At 36.3% G+C, this 27,146-nt stretch overlaps 1 protein-coding gene across 2 annotated transcripts in view; it reads left to right on the top strand.

Moving 5' to 3' along the window:
• The window catches only part of ANGPT1 (angiopoietin 1), a 243,883-nt gene extending 217,015 nt beyond the window's left edge, over nt 1-26,868 (top strand). For both annotated transcript variants that reach the window (XM_054590395.1, XM_054590394.1), the window contains exons 8-9: nt 14,162-14,292; nt 25,796-26,868. In XM_054590395.1, coding sequence (XP_054446370.1) covers nt 14,162-14,292; nt 25,796-25,956 — 292 coding nt within the window. In that variant the 3' untranslated portion in view covers nt 25,957-26,868. The remainder of the gene's footprint in view (nt 1-14,161; nt 14,293-25,795) is intronic.
• The last annotated feature ends 278 nt before the right edge of the window (nt 26,869-27,146 follow it).

Below are 27,146 nucleotides of genomic sequence, written 5' to 3'. Positions count from 1 at the left end.
GGAGTTCCCTTCTTCCCTTCCCAGTCAGGTGCGTGCCTGGGTTGTGGGTTGGATCCCCAGGCAGGGCACCTGCAATCCTTGGTCTGGGCATGTATGGGAGGCTTCCACTCGATGTTTCTCTCTGTCTCTTCCTGTCTCCTTTCCTCTCTGTCTAAAAACAATGAAAAATGTCCTTGCGTGAGGATAAAAAATAATAATAAAAAGACTTAAATAGATGAAAATTTAGTGTACAATTTATGTACATCTAATAAAAGCTAATATGTGAAATAATCATAGTAGAATCAGAAAAAAATGAAACTGGACTTTCTGAAGTTTCTCATTATTGGGGCTGATGTTTTCTGTAACTCGGGAAATTTACCTTTCTCAATAGCAGCTCAGATTTCCATGACCCTGACTATCTCAAGCATTTTTTTCACACTTGCACAACTTCCACTGAACATGTTCAAAGATATATAACCTGTTTACCTCATTGCATCTGAAGGTTAAAAAGCAAATAAAATAATGTACCCCTTCTTAGCATAATGGTTAGGTTTATACCCAAGTTCTGGTGACTCCCCAATGATCCGATTTCATCTGAGAATAAATGACACCATTTAAAGAAGATGGAACATGATAAAGAAAGCTTTCAGGAAATACAGGTGAGAATTATAGGCAGGTCAGCATGGATGATCTTTTCAGGGATTTTTCACAGTATCAAATAGGGACAAAGAAAAAAGAAAAAAACACATGCTGGATTCAGCCAATAAAACCCCCTATTATATGGTAAGAAAAAGAAATGTGGATTATCAAAAGATTGGAATTCTAATTTATTAAAGAGTAAAAAATTTGAATTAAAAGATAATTTTTCAGACATTTTGGTTTGAAATAAAGTACACCTCCATCTAGGATGTCAGTCAGCAAAGCAGCTCTTAGGTTTCTCATTCTTTCTACTTGGTATTTGCTTGCTCTATATAACATGAAAAAAAAAAAACTTTCAAAGGAAATGGGGCCTTATGGATTTGAGAAAATGTGTCCTTTTCATATGTAATTTCTCCAGTTTATTGCCTACATGTATGTCTTAATCAGTTACATCTCTGTCTCATTACTTTCACCGCTCTCAGTATGCTTGCATATGTCTATGAATGTCATATATATTGACAGTGGTCTAATTTACACTATTATTCATAAAACTCATATTTACTGAGCTACAGTGTATTTTATGGTTATTGGTTAGGAAAGGTAGGTTTCTTTGTTTATTTTTATTGATATTCATCAAGTATTTAATCTACATGTGAGAGTCTTTTTAAGGACTTCATATGTATTACCTCCTGTAATCTTCCCAAGAAGGATAATGCCATTATTGTTAATAGAGCCATTTTACAGATGCAACAACTTACGGTCAGAAAGGATAAGAGCTAGGCTTCAAAGCCAGACAATTAAACTCCGAACTCTGTTCTGTTATAATGTCTCTTAAGGCAAATATACTCTTCAGAAGCTAATGTTTTATTTATTTATTTTGTGGGAATTGGGGAGAGGAAGGGAAAAAAGGAAGAATTTTGGGTAATGTCTTTATTGTCAGTTATTTCTTTCATTTGTACTAATTTTGTACCAAACCACCTATATCTGCTGATCTTTATGTCTTCTTTAGGTATTTATAAATCCCATATCCTTAACTCTTGATTAGCCAAATTGTACAGTAATAGGTCTTTTAATCTTCCTACCTGTATCCTCTTTTCAAACTTCTTTTGAACTTTCTCTTCTACTTATAGATTTATATCTATGAGTATAGATCATTGTCCTCAACTACCTATCATAGGCATTTATTCATTCATTTTTTCATAGGTGCACTGACTTTGATTCATATATTTTTCTATCATTTTCTCACATTCTCATTGATAGGCTCTAGCAAATGAGTAAATAACACTGTTTCCTTATGAATAATGGAGTACCAGACTATATCTACAACATGAAAAAACAGTGTTGCACATAATGGCACAGACTTAACAGAGCTCCTCCAACAGAGGTCACAGTCCTAAGATTTAACATTGGAAATAAATCCTCTCTCTTCTTACAAAGAAGATAAAATTTTGAAACTTTTTTTAATGAATGCTGAGGTCCCAGATGGAATTATGTAATAGAATGGACACATGTATAGATATAGGTTCCTTAGTAAAATTGGATGGTCTCATTTCTCATATGAACTCTCTGGTATTTATTTGAGTGGGTTATTCCATGAGCTATTTCTTCAAATATCTGTCAACAGCCACAAACTAATTCCTTCCTCATTTGGCAGTGCCCCAGTATGATTTGAGGAGACCATTAAGTCATTAATATTTCAGATCAGAAAAAAAATGCACATGGGATTTTGCTATGTAAATGTTGCTATGTATAAACCGTCTCTTGAGATTAATAAAACTTAGAATATTTATTGCATGCCTGTTATGTATATAGTATATATAGTTCACAAGGATGGCTAAGACATGAATACATACCCTTTTTCCTACAATACTAATTATTTGTATGACTCCTGATGTTTTCATAATGCTAAACAAATGCTAATATTGCTACAGGTCTAAGAAAGGCAAATACTGTTGTCTCTAAATATAGATTGACAAGAGAAATACTGTCTTTATTTTTATCCGAAGATGCTACGTTGTATCATTTAAACTCAGTTCAGAAAGACGCGCTGCGCCACCCTTCCTTGCTGGAGGTGCCCAGCACTTTCAGCAGGGCGGGGCAGGGCTGGGCGGGTGGTTCCAGCAGCGGCAGCCCTGGGGCAGCAACCAGAAGGCAGCAGTGCTGGGAAACTCTGTCAGATTGAGCCATTAATACCAGGCTCTGAAAGAGAACCATGGGGGTCATTTTGCATTTTCTTCAAGTGATTGTGAGAAAGACAAACTAGTTCCATATGGTGGCAGGGAGAGAGCTCAGAGCCAAAATAAAATCTGCTCAGCTTGTCAGTACGTAAGACCTTAAAGTTCACATATCTGAGAGTCTGTCTACTGTTTAAAAGAGCTGAGGCCAAACTTCAATTTGTCATACATACAACTCCCACTGCCTTGGATAATGAAAGGGACTCCTGCCCCCCTGAATACAGTGAAGATGTAAAAATGTGAGGAGTATGGCTGTCTCTTAAGTATACAAAATTAATGAGAAACTGGATATATGAGATTGGGCCGCCTATTTTAAAGAAAAGAAAATTACGGAATTACAGAGTTACTTATATGATATAGTCTGAAGTCTGTTCTTCCATAATAGAACTTATCACTGTCCTTCATTCATTAAGAAATATGATTTAATTGTTTTATTTATTGAAATTACTTCTTAATTTTAATTTTTGTGATTTTCTGACCCCCTTCGCTCATTTCTCCCTCTTCCCACTCCTTTCTACTTCTGACAGCCACCACTCTATTCTCTGTAGCTTTGGGCTTGATTTCCTCCTGTTTTGTTTTAAGATTCCACACATAAGAAAGATCTTACAGTATTTGTCTTTCCCTAACTTGTTTTATTAGCATAATACCTTCAAGGCCCATCCATGTTGTTGTAAATAGCAAGATTCATTCTTTTTTACAGCACAGTAATATTTAATTGTGTGTATGTACCACATCTTCTTTATCCATCCATGATGGATACTTAGGTGGTTTCCATACGTTGGCTACTTGAAATAGTGCTACAGTGAACATAGAGATGTGGAGAAGTTAGAAGCCTCATGCGCTATTTGTGGGATAATAAACTGATGCAACCACTATGGAAACCAGTATGATGGTTTCTCAAAAAAATTTTTAAAAAAAGAACTACCACATGATCCAGCAATTTTACTTCTGGTTATTTTTCTGAAGAAAAGAAGAACACACACTCAAACAGACCCATGAACCTACATGTTCATTGAATTTCTATAAATGAGAGAAAAGGAGTAAATATATTGTCACCAAGGAACACGAGAGATTCATGACCAATTTCAGTGTGCATTTATCTGTTTCATTTTCCCTTGAGATGCTAAGGAGAAAATCAAAATCCTGATATTCTTTATAGTCATTGATCAAATGGTACTCATAATTTTTTCCCTTTATGAGGAAAAATGGGTTTAAAAGGATAAACCATGATTTTACTTTGTAGCTGCCTTTTTGGTCACACCTAATCATATTCTTTGGGGTTTTGTTGTTATTGTTGTTATTTTGGTTTTGGGGGGGATCTTTGCTTTTTGTTTGTTTTTTGCACCTTCCATTTTGCTGTCCCTAAATCAAATACTTTGCTCTGCAATAACATTTATTTCTTAACTTATACCATATCATCCTTCATGAAAACCTCATCTACACTGGCTAGACAAGAAATAAATGTCCAGGCTTCCCATGGTGTTATTCTAGGGGAAGTATTCTCTGTAATGAGTCACACTTCCAATTCCCTTTCACTATAGTCAGAAGCAAAGCTAACTTTGGCCCTTATGTATATTGACTTTTCTTTTGTAAAGTGAAGGCCCATTTGAAACAACCATTAGTGAAACAGAGAAAGCTATGTGGATAGTTAAATATATATAAGGACTTTAGAAATGAGCCAGAACCACTATTAAAAAGAACCATCTAAATATTCTGTTTGAGCCACAAGTTAAATGTTTCTTATCTAATTAAAAAAATGCTTGACATTAAAAGCTGGCCCCTAGTTGGCCTGTATCAAATAACCAGATATGGTTGTTGGCTTTGGGTAATAATTGCTATTCTATGCTAACTAAATAGCTGCTTGGGAAGGCTGAACACCTTGATTGTGCAGAGGACCTGTCCTTGACTGCATAGTGGCTCCCAGAATTCTTATGGGATTCCACAGAAGCAAAGTTGTCCTCACTTGCAAGCTTCTTAAAATAATGTCTAGAAAAACTACTTTTTGTGATAGGCCCTCTCTATTGCCCAGTGTAAGAAAACCCCGTTCAGAGGGGTGCCTGTTCCTTCAAAGAGAACAAGCAGCTCTGTGACAGGCTGAAGGTATGCACATTGGAAGGGTAGATGTTATTAGGTAGAGAGTACAAGTTTGACTCAGTCTCGTACAGCAAAAATGTGTTATTCTTCAAAATATGGGTCTCTTCTACTTTCAAATCATAATAACCAAAACATAAACCAGTGTTTACATTTTACTCTCTTAGGACTCTTCTCTGCTTCTGCTTCTTGTTTTAAAGACTCCTAGTCTGGGCATGACTTTAAGGAAATATTTCTATACCTTATTAGGCTTTTTTCCAAAATAATTTTATTCAAAAGAATTGGCATAACTATTTTGAATTAGTTCTCTGATATCAGTTGGTTATGCACACAATACAAATAAATCATTCAATAAAATATAAAAACTAATTTGAATTAAGACAGCCTTTCTTTATCCTATGAGTATAATACATTAAACATGTTTTCATATTCTGGGAACAGCAAAAAAAAAAAAAAGAACTGGAAAGAAGATCAAGGATGTAGATGGGGTGGGGGTGTGTGTGTGTGTTTAATTATTTGAGTAGGATAGCAAGGAAGTGGGATCTTGACTACTTAGCTAAATAATATGTAAAAGCTATGCCTCTGAACACATGGGCCAGGTATATTTTGATTATTAGGGTTATATTTGAGTTGGCTTTTACTTGCTATCTTCACCTTACAGAAAATTTGTTATTTAACATTTATTCAGTAAACATTGAATTCATCCTCTGGTTAAGATACAGTTTTAGATTCTGCTGATTCAAAGATGAGTAATACACAGATTATGCCTGAAGGAGCTCACAGCTTATTATGGGAGAAAATGAATAAAACCACAAGTGTATGCACAATGTGTTATCATAAAGTTATTTCTCTTATGTTCTTTGAGGTTATGCTTGAAATCTTAAAGGATGAATAGGATTTCTGCAGCTAATCAGAGCTGGACAGGGTGTCCCAAGAAGAGGGGACAGTATGTATTTATGCACCGAGAAATGAGACAGTGTGTTTTTTGCCTCGAGGGAATAAGTGATTGGCCAAGTCTGAAGCATGATGTATGTGTGCAGGAAATAACAAGACATGGGAGCTGTGTGAGGGAGGGTGGGAGTATGGAAAGAAGGTAGAGGAGGGATTGATCTTCAAAATCCTTGTAAATACTGAGGGATTTTAACCAGACTAAAGGAATGGAGAAATGCGTGTTTTTGAATGAGCCACATGGAGCATGTATTTTAGAGGGGAGAGAAAGGAACAAGACTCAAGGCATTGAGAACTATTGTAAGACTTCTGAAATTATACAGAGAAGAGTTGCCAGGACTGGAAGACTGACCTTCAAATCTTGTTTACATGGATCTGGAAGTGTATTCTTCCCCCACCCCTCTGCCCCACACAGGTCCTAACAAAGATCATTGATGAGGTCTGTAGAGGCGAAGGTTGGGAATAAACACTGGAGACTTTATTCTGGCCCTAACATATATACTTGCATACTTATTTAGAGATATATAAAGATATCCTTAAACTTAAGACAATTGATGATATACAATAACTTTTAAGTGATACTGGAGAAGAATATGCCATCGCATTGGAAAAAGATCATAAAATTATATATGAAAATCATGTTATAAACATGTACAATATGATTTCATTTTCAATTGTATTTATACATAAGGAGAAACTGATTTGAAGGGTTTTATCTCCAGAGAGGTAGATGAGATGAGGTTGGGGCACAAACTTTACACATATTGTTAGAAATTTTTGTAAGAATATGTTCAGATATTATATGTATACTTAAAAATAAACAATATTTTCTATTTAGCCTAAATGTATATAAACCATAATATCAAGAGTAGTCATATTCAGAGATGAGATTTGGATTGATTTTTGTATTTCTCTACTGCCCAAATTTATAATTATATATTTCTATTTCCTTGGCAACACAAAGAAACCCTTGCAGATTATAAGGCTTAACCTATAACCCTCAGGTGAAAGGAAAAAGTATAAAGTATACCAAGCACTCACTCACTAATGTCAATTGAACATTTGTACTGAATTACCTGCAAAAGACACTGTAGAAAATCATTGTGTCCTGGAAAGCCTGTTCCTATTAGTGAGCTTAAAGCTACTGCAGGAAAAATGGTATTGACTTGCCTTAAGAAAGAAGAAGGAAAGTCATCACAAATCACAGAGAATCCAAGAATTGGTCTTGGAGTTAGCATTGTTCCCACAAGAAGGAGCAGCTGAGGGCTAAACTCACCGAGTCCAAGGGGAACAGGAGATGTCAGGCTAATAGTCCCAGCTACTTAATTTGGGAATCATTCATCTTCCTCTGACTCTGATTCTGGTTTCACCATATAACCAGTTTCTGACAAAAATTCTGACAAAGAATTTCTATATGAAATTCTAAGGAGACCAGAGGACTCGACCCCCATGTGTTCTTATTTTGACTGTAAATGGAGACCTGACAAAGGTCTTCCTTAGTCTTACGTGTGGGTCTGTCTCTGAGACTGAGAAAGTGATCAAATATCAAACTAAAACTTCAGATCAGATCCGGAAGGTGGTGAATTCACCCAGGGAACCTGCATAGGACTCCCAATGGTAACCTGTCACCTTACTTTCCTTGGTGAAACCCACCTCTGCACAGGCTGCCCACAACCTAAAAGGTACATCTGCACTTAAAAAGTTCTACACTGTTGCATCACCAGTGACTTCTAGCCTGCCTCTCAAAATTTTAAAATGCAAGCTTGTATGTGATAATTTAGCATTAGAAGCTTCCTTCAGCCTGCTGTTAACTACAAGTTGTAGTAATCATTGAAATCAAGAAAACTTTCCTGGGGTTTAATTATTGTATATTTTGCTCTGGCTTAAAAAAATCTCTGTAGAACATTTGTAAAATGCTTTGGCACAAATATATAATCATGCTTTTACTTGCTAAAAATAATACCAAATCTTACAAAATAATAAGGGACATACACATGTATTACTTAGATGCAAATACAAATCAAAATAGATCTCCAAATAGTAATTGGTCTTCATTATTTCTTTTCAATAATAATGTAAAATTTTGTTCAGAGCTGGCCTAGGTCCTAGTAGTGTCTCACTGAGACAGAACTATTAATTACTCACTAGCTTTAATGTAGGTGGATAGGATTCAGAAATATGGCTCCAGACCAGAAGTGGTCACATACATGGATTTTTAAAGAATATTGCCAGATGATTTTGATAAGGTCAGAGGAGCAGAGTGTTAGGTAGAGTTAGATGGAGGGGTAAAGTCTCAACCAGAGAAGACCTTAGGTATCAATTAATGCTACTGGGAACACTACCTTGGTCATTCTGGGCCCTGAGGAGCTCCTAAGCGACCTGAGCAAGTTGGTACTTGTTCAAAGTGCCTGGCTAAGGATGAAAGCAGTGTGTAGTATCAATAGGAAATAAGCAGACATCAGACTGTGAACTGTATTAAGCAACTATTGTGATTTGTGCACTGTTTTTTGTGTTTTCTTTTAAATTCCAGACTAATACTCTTCAAAATGTTCTCCTTGAACAATCTGAGGAATCTGAGATGCTGGTTGAAAACAAGTTTCTAGCCCTAGTGAAAGGCTTTTCTCACAAATGATTTGCTATAAATACAACTGTTAGAGCTCCTGGTCCAGGTTAATGCAGATTTTACATAAGAAATAGAGAATAAGGGTAGATTTCCTGAAGAATGCCATATTTGAGGTTAAACTATTAGAATTTTGAACTTAATTTTAGGGATACCACTAGAATGCAAGCTCCTCAGGATTTTTATCTGTTCTGTTTGCTGCTCTATCCAAAGTGCTTAGAACAATTTCTAAAATACAGTATGTGCTCAACAAACATTTGTCCAGGGAATGCATAATTATTAAGAGTTTGGATTTTAAAAGCACTGCTAAATTTCAGCTTAATTAGCATCTCTAAGCGTTGCTATACAAAATGGGAATATCGATGCCTGTATCACAAATTTAATGTAAAAATTAAATTTAATAACAGCTGCAAAGCATTTAGCAGAGTGCTTGGCACAGGACAAGTCCTTAACCAATAAAAATTTTTATTTTTGCTGCTATTAATAATAATGTTTAGCACATTACCAGTAATCAAAATTAACACAATGAATGATATGCTATAGCGATACTCCAAAAGGCTTTTTTTGTTGTTTAGAGATTCATACTTAAATAATAAAAATAAACCCATTTTTCTTTTGTTGATCCTGCATTAGTAGAGAACTGTATGAGTTTGAAGATGCATAGTGGAATAAACAGCAAGCACACAAGCCACAGCATCTTGTGTAATTTTGGAGTTCTCCCTCCCTTCTCTCCTACCTCTTTCCCTCCCTTCTTCATTCCCTATCCCCCTTCCTTCCTTCCTTTTAGTTTCAGAGAGCTTGGATCTTATAACAGCTGGCTGGCAGGGCTGAGTTCAAAGAAGGGAGAAACGGGGACCAGCTCTCACCAGCAGGAGTGGGAACTCCAGAGCCATGACTGGCCCTGGCAGCTGGGACCTGGGCTACACAGCATTCTCCTCACGCGCAACAGGAACAAATGAGGGGCAAGTGAGTGGTGGAAGTCAACAGCTTGCCCAAGAAATGTGGAGATGATTAGCATGGGCTGGAGAAGTTTATAGACAGAGATCAGCAGCCCTCTGGAAGTGAGGGAGAGGATCATGACGAGGCGGCTGCCTGAAGAAAGAAGTTGGTTACATTAAGGCATCTACGGAAATGAAGCTGAGAAGATTCCAGTCAGTGGAGAGGAGCAAATAATGTCTTCATCAGGATACTTGGGACAGAACCTGAGAAACTGATGCATTGTATTCTCTAGGATATATACAGAACCAAGAAGACGACGACTCTGGTTATTTTTCAAACATTAACCATCTCAGACACATGCAAAGTTTATTAGAAGATATGAAAAATATCTTTTTCAGAACCCTGGTTTTAAACTCTAAATAAAGGGACATTTTACACTGTATACAAATCTCAAAATAACAGTCGCATGAATAGAGAAGTGACCAAAGAATTGGCAGGAGTAGTAGGAAGCCTAAATTCAGAAAACAAAATGGATCTTACCACTCCGCAGTTCACAGGGGTGGTAGAAGTCATTAAAGCTGTCTGTTGCCTGAATGTTGTGAAAGATTACACATTGTTCAGAAAACATAATCTCCAGGAGGTGGTAAAGAGCCCTAAGAACCTGCCCCAGATTAACCCAAAGCGGGCAGTGCAAGCAGGAAATGAGAAAGAAGCTGTATTGGCATCTGGTGACAGATCAAAACAATATGACCCAACAGAAGGAAAAAATGACCAGCAGGTGGTACCAGAGAATAGTGAGGGGCTGGGACAGACAAAACCAGTATCTGAGACACAGGTCAGATAATGAAGGAGGAGCTGAACCTGAACTTGGCAAGCCAGGTCGTAAAGGATCTGAGTCAAATGAAAATGACCTTTCAAAGGAAAAAAAAAATCACTTGTGTTGGAGGGGACTTTCTCAACAGAGATTCTGTGGGATACTGCTGGGATTCCATATAAAATTATGACTGAAAATACTGTTTTTGAATTTTTTTGTGCTGCGTAACGCTGAATTAATACAGTAGGAGACAGCGACTGACCAGCCCTGTAGCGTCTCATTAGAGACCTTTTCAGGCCGGCAGGGCCTTGTGCAGTAGGCCCGTGAACGTGGGGCTGATCGAGGAGAAGCTGTGGGTAGTTGGTGACCACATTACACAGCGGGGAGCATGGTAGGAGCACGATGCTGTCCTCTCCCTCACAGTTACCCTCCCGGCCTCTTCCTCTGCATTGCCAGCTGGCCTATGGGACCGAGGAAGCGCTGAAGTACACGGTGGGGCAGAGGTAGCGTTACAGTTGTGAGTAGTTGAGACACAGAGTTGATTCTCGTATTATTATTTATTAGTTATTGGATTATTTTCCACACAAACAGCTGTAAACTTATTTTTGCCCACCTTGTATAGACTTGGAGGGCAATTTTCATTCTAAAGAAGAAATTTTCATGTGTTGTAACTCAGTTGTCCTTGGCCACTTTGTTGTGAACTTTGCAAAAACATGGATCCTATAGGTTAGCAGTGAATTGTTTATAATTTTTTTTTGTGGTTCCTTATTTATCTAGTATGCCTGTTTTTATATTTTATGAAGATGTGTTTGTTACAAACAAATCTGACGGCCCAGTGCTGCAGTTTTTGAAGGCGAGGTGTGCGATAGAAGAGGACCGTGCTGGGCCCAGAACTGCGGACATTGCTCATAAGGTTAGGGATGAAAACTACCGTCTTCTGAGTTACTTCAGTATACGAGTGGAAGAAGGAAAGAAGGAAATTCTTTCTTTCCAATGAAAGCTACTTTTTAATCATTTTATATGGATTTATAATCCAAGCTGTCCTATTCCGTTGTATATTGTCTGTGGAATGCAATTTACAATCTAGCATTTGGTCCAGCATTTATAACTATAAATAATAGCGGTTTGATAAGTAAAGATGCTGATTATTTTAAATGGCTTTTAGAATATCAAAACAGTAAATCTTTGGTTTAAAAAAATCACATTTGCTGAAAAGATTTAGGAAGCAAATTATCCAGTCAAGGAAGTTATTCCAGAAAAGGAAATTTCACAAAGTTGGTAAGAAGCTAATAATACCAACATTAAAATGCTAGGGCAAGAAATACAAGTAATTGAAAAGACTTTACTCCAGTTTAATAAATTGACTTACAGTATATGATGCTAAAGTAGTTTTGTGTAATTAACTGAAAAGCATCATCTTCTCTACCTGGGTTGACAAGTCCAGAGTTCAATATTTGACATGCTGTAGCATTTGCAAGGTTTGTGGACGATGAATGAAATTCAAGAAAATGTTTCTGCTGCTAAGAGCCTCCCAAAACAAAAGCCAATATAAATTTCATGGGTCTTCATATCTGAAAAACAAAGGTCTGTCATCTTTACTCCTGGCGCTGATCAGTGGTTGGCTTCATGACAAGTTTTCCCTGATTTTTAAAAAAGTAAACCCCAGTGTTGATGTTACAGCACACTGCTTTTCTACACAGAGAGGTGCTGATATAGATAAATTCTGATAAAATGAAGAGAGTTCTGGATAATGCTACAAAAATGGTTAACTTGATTCAAGACTCATTTATGCAAGAATACTTTTTTTAAAACCTAATAAACAAATAAGCAAAACAGAACCAGAGACATAGAAATAAGGAACAAACTGACAGTGACCACGGGGAAGGGGGAAGGGGATAACGGTGAAGATGGGGTCGGGGCGGGGGGAGAAGGGGAAGGGCCTAGTCAAGGAATATGTATACAGGACCCATGGTAATGGACAACAGGCTGGGGACTGACTGAGTAGGTGCGGGGGCAGAGGGCGGGTATGCAGGGCAAGGGAGAGCAACGAGGGAAAAATTGGGGCAATTGTAATGGAACAACAATAAAACAAAAACAAACAAAGACCTGAACAAAGAGCACATACCTCTTCTACATACAGAAACCCAGTGGCTTATCAAAGGAAGAGCTCTCAGCAGGAACCTTGAACTGAAAGGTGAATGAGAAGATACTATATCAGATTTTGCTGACTGCTGTGATGATGAGGAATGGCTACAGAAACAAGTCTACTTAGCAGACATGTTTTATTGCGTGAACAAATGAACAAGTTTCTACGAGGTCCTTGAGAAGGTGTTTTTTCTTAAAAGTGACAAGATTCTTAGATTTAAAAAATAAATAAATCTGGAACAATCATGTTGCCCAGGGAACTCTTGAAATGTTTCCACAGCCACTTGGACTTAAGAATGAAGAAAGGTAGTTAACAACTCTCAAGTTTTAACTAAAATTCTCCTTGATGAACTGCAAAAACAAATTAAATACCATTTCCCCTCCATGTGCATGGCTGGGAGAGGAACCCCTTCTCTAAATCTTCAGCCTGAGATTTTGTCTGAGAGAAGAGACAGAACTCTGTGAGTCCCAGCTAGTCCTCATAACACACAAACAATGAGGGTTCCATTAATTTGAAAGTTTATTCAAGTGTTCTTCCAGGACAACACTACTTAAAAAAAAGAAAAAAAAAAAGCCAGAAGAGATAAACACCAAAGAGGACTGCAGAATAAAATGTCCAGATTGCTAATAATAAAAGGCTGTGAAATTAACTTTTGGAGATGGGTTTATTTTTAAACTAGAAAAAGTTTGGAAGTATTATGAATGTTAAGTCTTCCCTTACCAATGACTATGTTTACTTAATATCTAGTGAATGTGGGAATGTATTTGTATCCTCTTAGCTAAGGGTCCTGCTTGGCCAACCAGACTAAAAGGATTTGGGAGGGATGAAGAGAATAGACAGGGCCTTGCTAATGCAGGTGAGCTGGAGCTTCCTTATATATCTTCACATATTTAGGAAGTTAACTCGTAATAGGTTGAAGTCATCTTGAAAGGAAGATAAGAGCCATGTAAGTATCGTTTGGGGGAACACAGAGGATAGGATTTTTATGCCTTCATTAGACTTGCTCTGAGACAAAAATTATTTTTATTTCAGTAGTGCAAAACTCTGGGATTCTGGGAATAAAATTGGCTGTGTGCTTACAGAACATACCATTCTGCGGGTTCCTTTTACTTTGTGAAAGAAAGCTGCTATTCTACAGAAAGATGTTGGTTTAGTAGCTTGTTTTAATCTCTTTGTGTATTTATTTGTATTTGGTAAAACCAGAGTGTGACCAGAGTTTTTCTTCCCCAGCTCGAAAGCCCTGTATTCTGTTGGAATTTGAATTCGTTCAGTGGAAGATTTGTTTTCAGGTTTACCAACTGTTTATTTTCACTGACACTTGAGCATGTTATTTCATAAATGATGAGTTTCCAGGGTTAGAATTGAGTGCTTTTTTTCTTTATTTTTTATTTTAAAAAGTTATGTCAGTTTTTGAAAGTCCACCTCAGCAATGTGGTTTAGTAAACTTGTTTTGCTCTATAGAGGAAAGAGTGTTAAACTTAGTATTTTAAAACATGTTTCTCTAAGGTTAAACATGGTGTCTAAATGTTATTTTTACTCGTATTTTGCTTTGGGTATGGTCAAATATTGAGCTTGATTTTTATAGTTCCTGATACTTTCTGAAAAATTAAAATAAATTTGTTCCCTGAAGAAAAAAAAAAAGAAGAAAATGATGGAAAAAAGTAAACATTCTACAAAAGGTCCTCTGGGTTCTTTTATTCTATTGAATGGCTTATCTTTCTTTTTCTTTTCTTTTTTTCTTTTAACTTCAGGTTGTATTTAAAGGGTCACACTGGGACAGCAGGACAACAGAGCAGCCTCGTCATACATGGTGCTGATTTCAGCACGAAAGATGCTGATAATGACAACTGTCTGTGCAAATGCGCCCTCATGCTAACAGGAGGTAAGTCCTGTGGGGCCATTCTCTAAGTTATGTTTCATTGGTTTGAGGCTTGAGGTTTCTTATCTGTGAGAAAGAACTATGATCTTCTGGTCAGGAAACTTAAGAGCCAGTCCCTAGAGATAATTTGTTCTGCCCACTGATTTATCATGTGTTCTTCTGCAAGATACTGCTAGCCCATTTAAACATTGTCCTCTTTTCCCAGCGTCTAGAAGGGGGTGTGCTAAGTTTGGTCCTAAATAAATTCTTTAGCCTCTTAAAGTCCCAGTTACTCTATCTTCCAAATAATCATAATGATACCCATAGTGGAATGAACAACAACTTGATAATTCAGCAGACTGGAAAAAATCTGACCAAATGTTTTGCAACTGTGGAGCAGGGTTCATTGACAATTCTATTGGAATGGAGTAAGAAGAATAAAGAGATATAGTTAGATCTAAAGTCATACGTTTCAGACCAACTGTGCCAGGGCTTTGCATTACAATGCTACTGACCTATGTAAGATATGTGAGCTGATGTGAGACACCATTAAGTAACCTTATATCTCTGAGTAAGAAAAGTAATCTTTTTTTATACCTTTCCAGGATATTTCCAGCATTCTGATTGTGTAAAAGGGAAATTCTCAATTTGATGCTAGTGTATCTGTATATATCCTTCAGTACTTTCTCAATAATCACCCTTCTTAGCAAAGAAAGAGCAAAACCTTCATCCGTAGGCTTCAGGCCTTGCTTAGGCAATGGTAGATACCTAGAATTAAATAAAGTGATTTTGTTTTAATTATATGGAGCTTCAGATCTACCTTTTTTATAGCAAGTGGTACTGATCTTTCTATTTAAAGAATGATACAAACTTAGCATTTTTTTTCTCATTTGGGAATTTATTAATTTTACAGAAACAATACTTGACAGTGAAATATTATACAGATCCCACAGTGTAATAAAGGTAGTTTTCCAAAATAAACTTAGCATTTTAAAATGTATTCAAAATATGTGATATTTAAATAATTATTTAAAGAAAAAATATTTTTATTCTTATTAATTATTAATAAAAGCTCTAAGTGGAAATGGCAAAAACTGCGAAGTTGATAGATGACTGACTGAAATTGAAGAAGCACTACACTAAACCCCAATGGCAAATGATGTGGCTCAAGAATGTTAGAGGCTCTGGCAAAGTCAGAGTTGCCCCCAAACAAAATTGTACAGGAAGCTTTTTCCCAGTGTTTCTCCTCACAGTTTCAGTGTTGTTTCCCTCTTTTAATAGAATAGCTGCCCCACCTTTAACTCTTCTGATTCTCTGTCTTCTCCAACAAAAAGCCTTTTCATCCTAGTAAGGAAAACCTGTTTAAATCAGACATTTTTTTCCCAAAATATATTACTACCATTATTATTATATGTTAATATATTTATTGCACTGTCTTAATTATTTCAACTCCAAACCAACTCTGTAAGATAAGTAGGGAGAGAAATTCTAATCTCCACTTTGTACATAAAGAAAGCAAAAGTAAACGTTCACGATTTTATCTTTAACATCTAGAGCAGTAGATTGTTGCACATAGGAACTCAATAAAAAAATATGGTGCATGAATAAATGAATAACTGTCTTGTAATTTTTGAAATCACTTTCAAAGTTTGAAGCCAATGAAATAAATCATTAGGTCAAGAATTTTCTCATCAATTAACAAAGCATAGAAGAGTATGGAGGGAAGCTTTTGGAGAAATCTTTCTACCTTCACCCCATCCCCAACTCTCCATTAGTACCACCACCAAATGGCATCCTATTGACCCCATCTACTTCATTTATATTAACATCTTTTCAAGGTGAGACCAGCCCTAGTATTATCATTGCCAACCCATTACGATTCTGTCTCCATTATACCCTTCTCCTTAAGCTTGAAACATGCCATTTAGCATCACATTCAAACTCATCAAATGGTTAAAAGTCTTCTATTGTAATTCTATGATCCCTCCCAAAGCAGTTGTTGGAAATTCAGAGTATTTTAAAAATTGTACCCACAGATTAGGTTTTACACTTCTTTTCCACAGGAAAAAAACTTTCCTTTTTATTACCTTCCTGATCCCATGAATGGAATTGTCAGAAACTTGATACAAAGACAAAAAGACTTAGATTGTCTAATTTCCTGCCCATTTTAATATTGAAATACACTTCATTTTCTTCATGCCTATTTTTACAGATAATTTTTCTTACTAAATAAATACAGCACATGAAAGACCAACAATAAAATCTTTCAAATGTTTCCTTAGAAGAGCATCCAATATGTTCATATTTCTGTCATAATAATGAAAATGTAGAGCAAAGTAAAGAGGAGAATGCACCTCTTGGTTGTAGATGTAAAAACTTCATTGCTCAGATTTATGATTTTATTTCTGCTTCAGATGATTGTACTTTGTCATGTTCTTTCATCCATAATCATTCTTGGACCTGGTTCTTACTCACCAATAAACACATATGTTGGGGAGAGAAAATTTCCATTTGTTGCTCAGGCTGGAATAGTCTTAAGTAAATGTGTTTCTGTAATAAATGCCACTACCCTATCAAATATCCTTTTGAAAAACTCCAGGGCTTGCAAAGCTATTCACTCTACAAAGCTAGTACGTGGCGTTTAGACAGCTAAGAGCTGGAGAACGTAAGGATGAATGGCAGCGACAGTCCAGGTGACTTGAGTATTGCCTGGAACTCACGCCTGCTCAGCTACTCCCCACCACTGTATATTCTCTGTCATATTTTTCCCTTAGAACCACTTTTCTTCATCTATATTTCCTTTTTTAAAATTTGTATTTGAACTTGTTGCCTATTTAAAATAGTCTCGCTTAAGCAATGAAGTTCCATTCTCTTTGAAACTAATAATTTATAGTTCTCTGTCATCATCAGTTAAAGCTTTTTTAATCTTGTTTATGTTTTGCTTTGTTTCTTCTAAAAGGAATTAAGGGTAAAGTAAGATTTATAGCCCGCTAACTGTCCTCAATAGTTTCCTTCAAGTACATGGGGAGGTTTTAGTTGGAGAATGAGGTATCATTGTTTACCCTTATCTGTCAAAGACTGAAAAACAGGAGATGGGCTTAATTGAAAGCAGAAGGTATTTCAGCTAGACAGATAGTAGAACATTTTGATCTTTCTTATTTCTTAACAGTCTAACTTTTTAACTTTCTTCTATCAATTTAACATACCTTAATGAGTAATAAAGGTCAACTCATATTAGAGAAATGAACAAGATAGACTAGAGCTTGCCTCTATTGAGGGAGACCATCCACAAAAAAAGTAAATGAGAAATAACACAACTTAAAACAGTAAAAGTTCTAGGGACACAGTATAACATGTGCTAGAGTTATGGGAGGAATAGGGAAGAGGCTGTGGATGAAGTGTCCGGGGATCAAATGTTGGAAGGAGTTGCCAGGGAGGATTATGCATTTCCAGTAACGGATATCTTCACAAAGTGAGTATGAGCTGTTCATATGAAAGAGTTTACTTACGCATGTTCCTGTAGTTGGGGATTGAGAAAGGATTGTCTCTTACATTTTCTTCTGGTTCTATGAGTCAGTTATTCCATATACTCATTGAGGCTGCAGTGATATTAATCTCAATGCATGGGTTGCCATTCATAGTGCACTGTTCAGTGGAAAGGAGGTGTAGTTGGCTGAGAAAGCACAATAGAAATAGATACTGCAGTGTTTTGCCCATCCTTTCACAGAAGCATGTGTACTTATTCCTGCTTTCCCAGAAGGCCAGCAATTCTTTCATCCAATTTAAATTGTGAATAATTTTTGTTTCACTACACGTCTCTTATGGAATCAAACTATATATTTTAAGATCAAAATTACCACACACATTTTCTATTAATCATTAAATAGAGATGATTTTTTCAGCATAGATTTGTAAGTCAAAAATAATCTGTGTTCAGTGACTCCATTGACCTTAGAAAAATTCATAAGTTTTCTCCCTTTATATAGCATATTATGACAACTCTGAATATTTAAGTGGTAGGAGGGATAAATTTAAGACCTGATTGTAGGAAATATTGTTTTAGTCCCATAGGAGAGTTCAGTTGTGCCCTCCTGAGCCCAATGAAAGGAATCTTATAAACTTAACATTTTACCTGCTATTTAACATTAAGAAAATGAAAATATCTCATTCAATGGATTTATTGTACATAAAATAAATATGCAAAAAAACCTCTAACTTCCAAATTATGAAAATGAAAACCTTTTATCAGTAGATTGTCACATTGAAAGCAAATTTACATTCAAAGAAAATGTGGTCCAGTACTAAGTTAGCATTCTTCAAAATAAGTATTTCTAAAAATCTGTTAGAAACTACGGTTACTAAAGGTTGCTGGCAAAGACAAAACATGGTATTGTTTTAAATTCTTTCCCTTACCTAACTTTTCTTTCAACACAATTTCCATATTTAGTACATAATAAAATCTATGTAAAAATGTGGCCTAACCTTCTGCAGAAAGAAATCTGTTGTAGTGGAAACTTCGATGTCTTTTCCCACGCATAAACTATGTCAGCCGACAGACAAGACTTTGCTGATGCTAACAAAGGATATCTCTCAGTTCAGTTCTAAAAGAGAGCATAAAGCCATCCACATAAATTTCTTAGCTGACCCTAGAACTTAACAGATGCTAGCAGCAGAGTTGATAAATGTTTGTCTTACCTCCTATAAAATCTTAAAAAAGACAAAGAAAATGAAAGAAATTAGTATCTTCTTCAACTGGTTAAAGTGACAAGATTTGGGGGAACATATAATCATTTTAGAGGTCTTAACCCAGGAAAGATGTGCTAAGCATTGTTAGATAACTGGCATTCCCCAGATTTTTAGGCAAAAATGTTAAGAGGAAAGATCCATGTGGATAATTTAAGGATGATCACAGAAATCTACATTGTGCTACTTTAATTCAAAGCAGTTTCTTATTTAGTACATAATCTGTAAGCCTGCTCCACAAAAATGTACATTTATTGAAGGCAGGGACTTCATGCTATCTGCCACTGCAACCTCCATGCCTAGCATAGTGCTGGCACATAGTAGGTGCTCAATAAATATTGGTTAAATAAATGAATATGTTTTCACTGAATCTGAGAAGACACTGCAAAATTACTAATAATCCTGGTGAGAAGACATAAAAATAAATCAATATGGGTATGAATGTGGCTTTGTGTGAACTTAGATTAAAGAAAAAATATATATAAGAAAACACACACACACACACACACATAGTATTTGCATGTGCACACAGAACAAAGGGACGAATATTGAAGATTGGGACTAAACATTAAGAATACTAAACCCCATAAGACCAAACTTCTAAATTTCAAAAATTTGACTGCTAGGTTCCTGATTTTCAAATAAATTTTAACATCCTAAGTGCAAAATCTAGGATTATATTCCTTTTTTTCTGGGGAAATTTTTCACTTATTGGAAAAGAGTAAAGAATGTAATAAAATCTCTTTTGAAAGCTAACTTTGGAAAAGGTACACCAGAACCGATAACCCTACAGCATGAGACTATCACCGAAGATCAATAACTGACAGTGGATGAGAAATAATCCAAAATGTTTCTTGTATTTAACTCTAATAATGACATAGTGAATATTCATTGCAGTCTTACTATCTAACGGACATTTTTGCATTAGTCTAAGTGATTTATGTTTAATAACTTACATGATCTTTCTAAAAACCCTTTGAAATAGGGATGACAATAGTGCCTTTGGCAACAACTGAGATACAGAAAAGTTAGATAGTTTGCCAAAGGTCACAGAATTAGTGTCAAAGGTAAGATTTCAACACAACCTTCATATAAGTCAGCACCTTGTCCACTCCTTCCTCTGCCTCTGTTTAAAGGAATGGCATTCAAAATCAAGAGTACAGCTCTATTTTTACTGTTTGAGCACATTTTAATGAGGTTTTGACATGAAATGAAGTCAGGGGAAGGAAGAGACAGTAAGAGAATACCTAGGGGTTTTAAATGAATTCAAGATTACTCGCCAGGATAAGCAACTTTTCATCTTTGGAACAAAAAGAAAAGAAAGGGTAAAAAGCCAAGTCCCTGGCCTGGGCCCAAAATTGTACACTTGAACTTGGCAAATGGTTTTTTGTGATGATCCCATTGATAACAATGGCACCAATCAGTTTAGTTCAGCTTCGTCCTTAGCTATAAAAGAGGAAAATCTTATTTTCTGTGCAAGTTCGTTTGCATATCAATGATAAGAACACATGCATTGAAAATAAGTGAATGAAATCTATAAAAACAGATAGATCTTTTTATTTTGCTATACTCTTTACCTTAGAAAAGAAGTGTTGAGAGACATTTTGTTTAGATCAGAATTTTAGAGTTAGGTTTCCTGACTTTCAAATAAATTTGAACTTCCTGAGTACAAAGTTTAGAATCAAATTCCTATTTTCTGGGCAAAGTTTCACTTCTTGGTGATAAAATGTGAATTTTCTGTTTCAAAGATAAAAGACTTGAGTGATTTTTAAAGGCCTGGGAAGCCCAGGATAGTTATTACAAAACTAAATTTTAATGAGTTAAGTGTAAATGAATTAAAAACATGCATCTCAGATTTCTTATTAAAATATACATGAGGTTACAGGTTATGAGCAAAAATGCCTGGCAAAGTACATCTCAGCAGTTGCCAATTTTAAAGCATTTGAGACATGTTATCAGTTGTCCCAACAGCAGATGGAAGCTGCTGCTTTCCTCTGTCCTTTGCTTACATCACTGAGTTCTTTCAAGCTTAAAATGCCTTTCCTAGATTAACTTGTTTAGCATATTGCTTATTTGTTATTCCCAGACACATAAAGAACAAAGTACAAAGTGAACAGTTCCCCAGGATTGGAGAGGATATATAATTCAGCTGTTTGTTATCTTACCAGAGTACGCAAATCCAAGGGTACTCATGTTCGCAGAGAACACCTTCGTTCCCTGCACACTCACCTGTGATTATCTGCGCATGCCCAGAAGTGCGCCTGACAAACCAGGAGTCTGCTGTTCTTTTTGCCTGTTTTTTATAAATATGCTTTAAAACCACAACTTTTTAGGATTTTTTTTAACGGGCCCAGTCATGCTTAATTTTTTCTGAGAGAGGTAGAAAGTTGGCAAAATATTTGATACAAAGAATTTTTAGACTTTTTTATTGTATTTTTTTTCCATTACCATTTAGTCCCCTTATCCCCCTCCCCCTCTCAATCACCACACTGTTGTCGTGTCCATGAGTCATTTTTCCTTTTTGCGCAATCCCTCCACCTCCTAACCTCCCCCACTCTTAGCTGCCATCCTGCTCTCCATCTATGAGTCTGTCTCTATTTAGCTTGTGAGTTCAGTTCGTTCATTAGATTCCACATATGAGTGAAATCATATGGTGTTTACATATGGTCTCTCTCTGACTGGCTTATTTCACTTAGCATAATGTTCTCCAGGCCTATCCATTCATGCGCCTAAGAAAACACAATATTTACTTATACAGAAATAACTATTTTTGATACCTTGAAGTTCAAGGTATTTTATAAAGGACATTACAACTGAAGCTGTCATGAGAAGTAATGCCCTTTGATTTTGTTTTCTGTCATCTTATTCCATCATCTATTATCATCAGTCGCTCTCTGATAGTCCACAGTGTGCACGGCCCACTGTTCTTAAGATAAAGAAATAATCTAGCACCTTAAGCTCTTTGGTTTCCTCATGAAATCAAACAAATACTTGAAAACAAAATCCACATTGGGTACTTAAATTCTATGTCTTTACAATGTAAACGTTGTGCAACTATATTCTTTGGGTTTAAATTATTTTCACATTTCTCTAATAAACCCTACCAAGCAAATAAGGAACTATATTGGCACTGACGGCCGGGTTTTCATTATTAAATCATTATGGCGCCCACAAGACTTGATCCCTTTTGTTCCTACTCTAAACCTTCTGCCTTACTTCCTAGATAACTTCAAAGCTCTGTTCTGGGAAAATTGTTGATCAGACATTTATAAACCACATCTTATGAATGAAGAGCTAAGTGGCTGTGTGTCCTTGGAGAAGTTCCTTAAACTATCTGAACATTGATATCATTACTATGATACTAACCACACCACATAAGGCTGTTTGGGGAATAAAATGAGAAAGTACAGATAAATGTTTTAGCAGAGTCCCTGACACATATTAATTGTTCAAAAATATCAAATATTATTTACATTATTGCCTAAAATCTCTTGGTTATTAGTTGATGAAGTCAGCATCAAAATCAGAGCCTTCTAATGTCTAGTCTGGTGCTCACACACTCCCCATTGCCCACAAGAAAATTTTTAAAAATATAATAAAAATCTTTGTGTCTACCACTCCTGTTTATTTGCCAGCCTTAATCCTCCAGCCCCTTGCCCACTGGCATTCTCGCCAGCCCAGGCTGTTGGCAGATGCTCTCTTCTACACTCCCAGGACACACGCTTATTGTCTTCAGAATTTCTTTCTGTCCAGAGACATTCACCCTTCAGGACCCAGCTCAGTTGGTAATGAGTGGACCTTATGGACCCGCAAATAAGTCTTTCTGCCTCTGTTTGTAAGATTTTTAAAAATCTCTGTTTAATGGCTATTTCATTTTTTGTCAGTTTGTTTTCGCTCTCCTACATAAAACTGTGCACTCCTTAATGTCAGGAATTTTGTTTTACTTAACTCTGACCTACATGCCTATCCATTGGTTAATATTTGTCTAATTGATCCTAGATTTAATTTTCTCCCCTCTGTCATGCTGCCACATATGCTCAGGATGGCTTCAGCAGACTGCAGTTACAGAAGGAGGGCTCTACACGTGAAACATTTAACCTGGAGGTCTAGTTCCCCCAGTTAAATGTTGATTCCCAATCCTAGAGAATATTTTACTTGTTCACCTGATGTTGGACAAGCAGACTGAATCAACTATAATTTTTTTCCATGAACATCATTCAACTTCCTACCAAGCCCGCCTACCTCTCACCTTTATTCCTTGTTCACTCAAATAGCAACACTGATGTTCTCTTAGTCCCTGAACACTCCAAGCTTTGTTCCTTCATCAGTGCTGGTACATGCAGTGCTCTGCTGAGGAGAGTCCTTCCCATCTTGACTTGGCTGCCTCCCTCTCATCCTTCAGGTCTCATTAACTAGCACATTCTTCCATGACTGTGAAAAGTCAAGTAGATCTCCTGCCAGTCTCTTCTATAGCTCTCTAATGCTTTGCTTTCCTTTTTTTCTTTGTTCATTATTTGGACTTATTGATTTGCTTACTTTTCATTTGTTTTTCACATTAGAAGTAAGTTTCATGAGGGCAGGGACTACATTTGTCTTACTGAATATTGTGTGACAATGCAACAATAATTACATATTGAATGAAGAGATAATGAAAAAAATAGATATAATAAGCATGGATGGTTTATCAAATGTAAATTTTGAGTAAAATAAACTACTTCAGACCATAGAGACTTTACAAGAAGAAATAGTCAAAGCCAGTCAATCTGTCAACAAGCCTGTAGTCACTTGTCAGTCATTTGTTAAGCACACTCTCTTAGGTGCAGCACTGAGTAACGAAGTACGCAGAAAGGGCCTACATGTAGACCATGCCTTTCTGTTTCTCTTAGGATAATGAACAAAAAACCCTGTGATTTGGCCTTCAGGTCTTCTCAGCTTCAGGTCACTATTTCTCTTGTTGACTCTGACCCAGCCATAGGTCTTCTTTCAACGTCTCTAAAATGCCATTCTCCTTACTACAAACAGTTCCCCATGTTACTCATTAGAAAAGATACACAAGATCAATGTATCTGATTTTCTCATGTACCCTACTGTTTCTTGTCATTTTCTTAAGCTCATCCAAAATTTCCCAATGAATATATCCCTTGGCCCATGCCCTTTATTGCTAAGCCACTGCTGAAACAGACCTCTGCCTTCCCACAATCCTCCAGAGTTCTTATGATGTTCCATAAACCCAACAAAACCACCCTTTTACCCCAAGTCCCCTAAAGTAATCTGGAGGATCGTTCTCTGATTTTTAGCAGTTTTCAACAACAGAGTAACTGAATTTGCTTCAGAGACCATGGTAGATATGTGGGAGGCTATGAAAGGCTCATATACATGAGGGAGGAGCTCAAGACGGCCAGAGAAGAGGAGAAAGTGAAAGCTCTGAAGCAATCAAGTTGGGTTTCTTTTCTCCTTTGGGAGCCTTCAGAGTAAATAAATTCTCTGTTATTAGAATGTCTTTTACAATAGCATATTTTTCCTAGTGGTACTTACCAAAAAATTTAAAGGAATGAATCTTAAGGAAAAAAAAAAAGTAGAATCTTACAGCTCCTCCTTCTTAGCCACAGCACCTTCTTGGCCCCTGTGTTTGCACTCTACCACCATCTGTGTTGTTTGCGTACAGTTGGTAAAACAGACTTGAATACAATGTTTCCAAATTCATCGGCATACCTTGCTATTTCCCAGTATGAACTGGTTATTAATACAGCTTGTTATGTCTCAAATAAGACTTCATAAACACAACCCAGCTGTATCCATCTTCCAAAATTGAAAAATGAGAACTAGCTTTTCTGCATTTAACTTTTTTTTAAAGTTTCTGCAAGATGATGCTCATGTTACAGTTAAACATCAGCTGTACAGCTTTCTCTTTCTTTAGCTATTAGTCCCTCAGGTATAGCTCTACAATCAAAGGGAGGTCAACTGTATCCAAATAAAAATGTGCCAGAATGTCTCTGGCATCAGTTTCTCCCTGAAGATTTCAGCAGTGTTACTTCAGGAGAGAAGGAAAAAGTACTATGCTTTATCTAAAAATCTGAGAACTTAATTCATTAGAAAAATAAAGTCCAGAGTTATCCTTATAGAGAGCTGTGCAAGCATAGGATCCCCATGTTACTGATCAAGTTGTTTGTTTTTCTTTTTACCAAGTTTTGAAAGGTCTTAAACAATCTCAGAAAACTACTGCTATATAGGAATATGCGGCCACTGTTGAACATCCCATATAGCTATTAAATGCAGAAAGGGCATAGAAATTCAAATTGAGCTTGAGCATCATAGTCATTGCCCAGTATTCAATTAATTTCAGATGCAGCTGTGGGCAAGTTCTTCGCAAAATTACGAAGTAGATGGAAAACATCCCTTTCTCTCTATTTAGACGTCAGTTGTCTAAATGTCTGAATTTCTTCACTAATAATTTATTGTTGTATTCCCAGTAATAGGCTGAAGGTAAAATACACAGGTAAATACCCTGACTGAGACCATTTCTTGAAGCCTAGAAGCTTCCCATCGTTACAGTGGAGAATGTGTCCCGATGGAGTGACACTGGAACTTGATTTCCAGGACAGCATTCCTCCCTGGGATTGTTCTTACGCTGCTTAAATCAGACGTTACAGTTCTCCGACAAAGAGGATATTTAGTGAATGCCTCCTTGTTGCAAATAATCCCCTCAGTTAATGCCATTGTTTTCCAAATGTTCAATTTCTTTGTAATTGTTTCTTCTTTCTTTCATTATTAACTAATTCTTCAGGCTGGTGGTTTGATGCTTGCGGTCCATCCAATCTAAACGGCATGTTCTATACAGCGGGACAAAACCTTGGAAAACTGAATGGGATAAAGTGGCATTACTTCAAAGGGCCCAGTTACTCCTTACATTCCGCAACTATGATGATTCGGCCTTTGGATTTTTGAAGGCACACTGTCAGAAGCAGTTATAAAAACAACAAGGAAATCTGGAGAAGCTACCAGATGAGGAACTGCTTGAAAACTTCTGAAGCAAAGCAATTTGTCCCCCTTCCAGCAACAAGTGGCCATGATGTGAAATCACCAAGGTTCTTGAGTGTGGATTTGGAGCCTTTTGAGTTCACAGAAGTCTCTACTACTTGGGGGTGACAGTGTTCATAAGGCTCAACTATAGCGGGTGCTTTAAAAAGGGAAGAAACTGCTCAGCTCACTGCGTTTCAGACTACTACTGGATCTTATTTTGGAACTGTGGTAGCCAGATGATAAATATAGTTATTTCACGTAAAACTGAAGAAGAAAAATGAACAATAACAAAAAGAATGTACATGGAGAAGAGAAACAGGCCTGCCATAATCCTTTGGAAAAGATGTGTCACACCAGTGAAACGGTGTTATTTCTATGCAAACCTGCTAACAGTAAGTTTATACTGTTGCACAATTTTAATAAAAGTTCAGGAAGAACAGCATTGCTCTTGGAGTTGGTTAAATGTTGATGGATTTCAGAAGCCTATTCCTAAATCATACTTATTAGTTGATTTCAGTTAACCCATCTTCAACTGTAAATTCCATTTTGTTACACCATAATGAATTGTAGTGCATGAAGAATAACAGTGTGATGTCGGAACATGCTCCATTAATCTTTTTTTTCATACAGTTCTCAGAAAAAATGGACGTAATCAAATCTGGACCTAAAAGGTGAAAAATTATCCCCCCCATGCTATAGTTTTCATTTACTTTAAAAACTGACTGACTGATATATAAATATATTTATAGCCTGAGTAAAGTTTAAAGAATGTGAAATATATCATCAAGCTCTTAAAATAATATACATGCATTTAATATTTCCCATGATATTATACATGAAAGCAGTTTTTTAGAGTGTATTAAATTGAAGTAAAACCAAGTAAACTGGAACAGTTTATTTTACAATATTTTCTTGCATGTGTACATGTAAGTAGAACTTCATTATTTTTGAAATAATGATCTTCAATTCTTCACCCTGTTATTTCATGCTAATTTAATTTTTGCTAACTAACTGAAACATGCTTTCCAGATTTACCCTGTTCCAATTTCTGTAAAAGATACACTTTGAAGTCTATGAAAAATAAAAGAATTATATTGTATATAGCGTGTTTATAT

The sequence above is a fragment of the Pteronotus mesoamericanus genome, unplaced genomic scaffold (assembly GCF_021234165.1).
Source record: "Pteronotus mesoamericanus isolate MK-2021 breed Mesoamerican mustached bat unplaced genomic scaffold, CSHL_Meso_final scaffold_174, whole genome shotgun sequence".
Taxonomy (NCBI): Eukaryota; Metazoa; Chordata; class Mammalia; order Chiroptera; family Mormoopidae; genus Pteronotus; species Pteronotus mesoamericanus.
This window is presented reverse-complemented; position numbering and strand designations above follow the sequence as displayed.